The 855-nt window shown below is 57.1% G+C and overlaps 1 protein-coding gene across 1 annotated transcript in view; it reads left to right on the forward strand.

The window, feature by feature from the left end:
- Nucleotides 1–849, forward strand: part of SLC17A7 (solute carrier family 17 member 7) — a 10,002-nt gene extending 9,153 nt beyond the window's left edge. Inside the window, exon 13 of the mRNA XM_077747149.1 lies at nucleotides 138–849. Coding sequence (XP_077603275.1) covers nucleotides 138–431 — 294 coding nt within the window. The 3' untranslated portion in view covers nucleotides 432–849. The remainder of the gene's footprint in view (nucleotides 1–137) is intronic.
- Nucleotides 850–855: the final 6 nt, after the last annotated feature.

Consider the following 855-nt stretch of genomic DNA (forward strand, 5'->3'; position numbering starts at 1 on the left):
CTTCTCTCTGGATCTCTGTCTCCCTTTCTCTGCCCTCCCTCCCCCCACCCCCTGCCCGGCCCTGCCTTCTCTCTCTCTCTTCTGTTTCTCTGTCCTCTGATCTCTGACCTCACCTCCCCATTGTCACCCCTCCCCAGACTCGGGAAGAGTGGCAGTACGTATTCCTAATTGCCTCCCTGGTGCACTATGGGGGCGTCATCTTCTACGGGGTCTTCGCTTCTGGCGAGAAGCAGCCGTGGGCGGAGCCTGAGGAGATGAGCGAAGAGAAGTGTGGCTTCGTTGGCCACGACCAGCTGGCTGGCAGTGACGAAAGCGAAATGGAGGATGAGGCTGAGCCCCCCGGGGCACCCCCTGCTCCCCCTCCTTCCTATGGGGCCACACACAGCACTGTTCAGCCCCCAAGACCCCCACCCCCTGTCCGGGACTACTGACCATGTGCCTCCCACCGAATGGCAGTTTCCAGGACCTCCATTCCACACATCACTGGCCTGAGTGACTATCAAGGAACCCCAGTCTCCTCTCTGTCCTGCTGCAGGCCTAAGAAGCACTCGCCCTCTTCCCCAATGCTGTCAAATCCTCTTCCCTTCCCAGCTGCCTCTCAGGGTAGTGAAGCTGCAGACTGGCAGTTTCAAGGATACCCAAATTCCCCTAAAGGTCCCCTTCTCCACTTGTTCTGCCTCAGTGGTTTCAAACCTCTCCTTTCAGGGCTTTATTTGAATGGACAGTTCAATCTTTGACTCTCTCTTGTGGTTTTGAGGCACCCTTCCCACCACCTTCTTTAACCCCTGGGACTCTCGGGGTAAGCCCTGAGATTACTCAGCCTTCCTCTCCTTTCAGAAAAGCCGAAGGTCTTCC

Source organism: Crocuta crocuta, unplaced genomic scaffold, assembly GCF_008692635.1.
Source record: "Crocuta crocuta isolate KB4526 unplaced genomic scaffold, BGI_CrCroc_1.0 scaffold334, whole genome shotgun sequence".
NCBI lineage: Eukaryota > Metazoa > Chordata > Mammalia > Carnivora > Hyaenidae > Crocuta > Crocuta crocuta.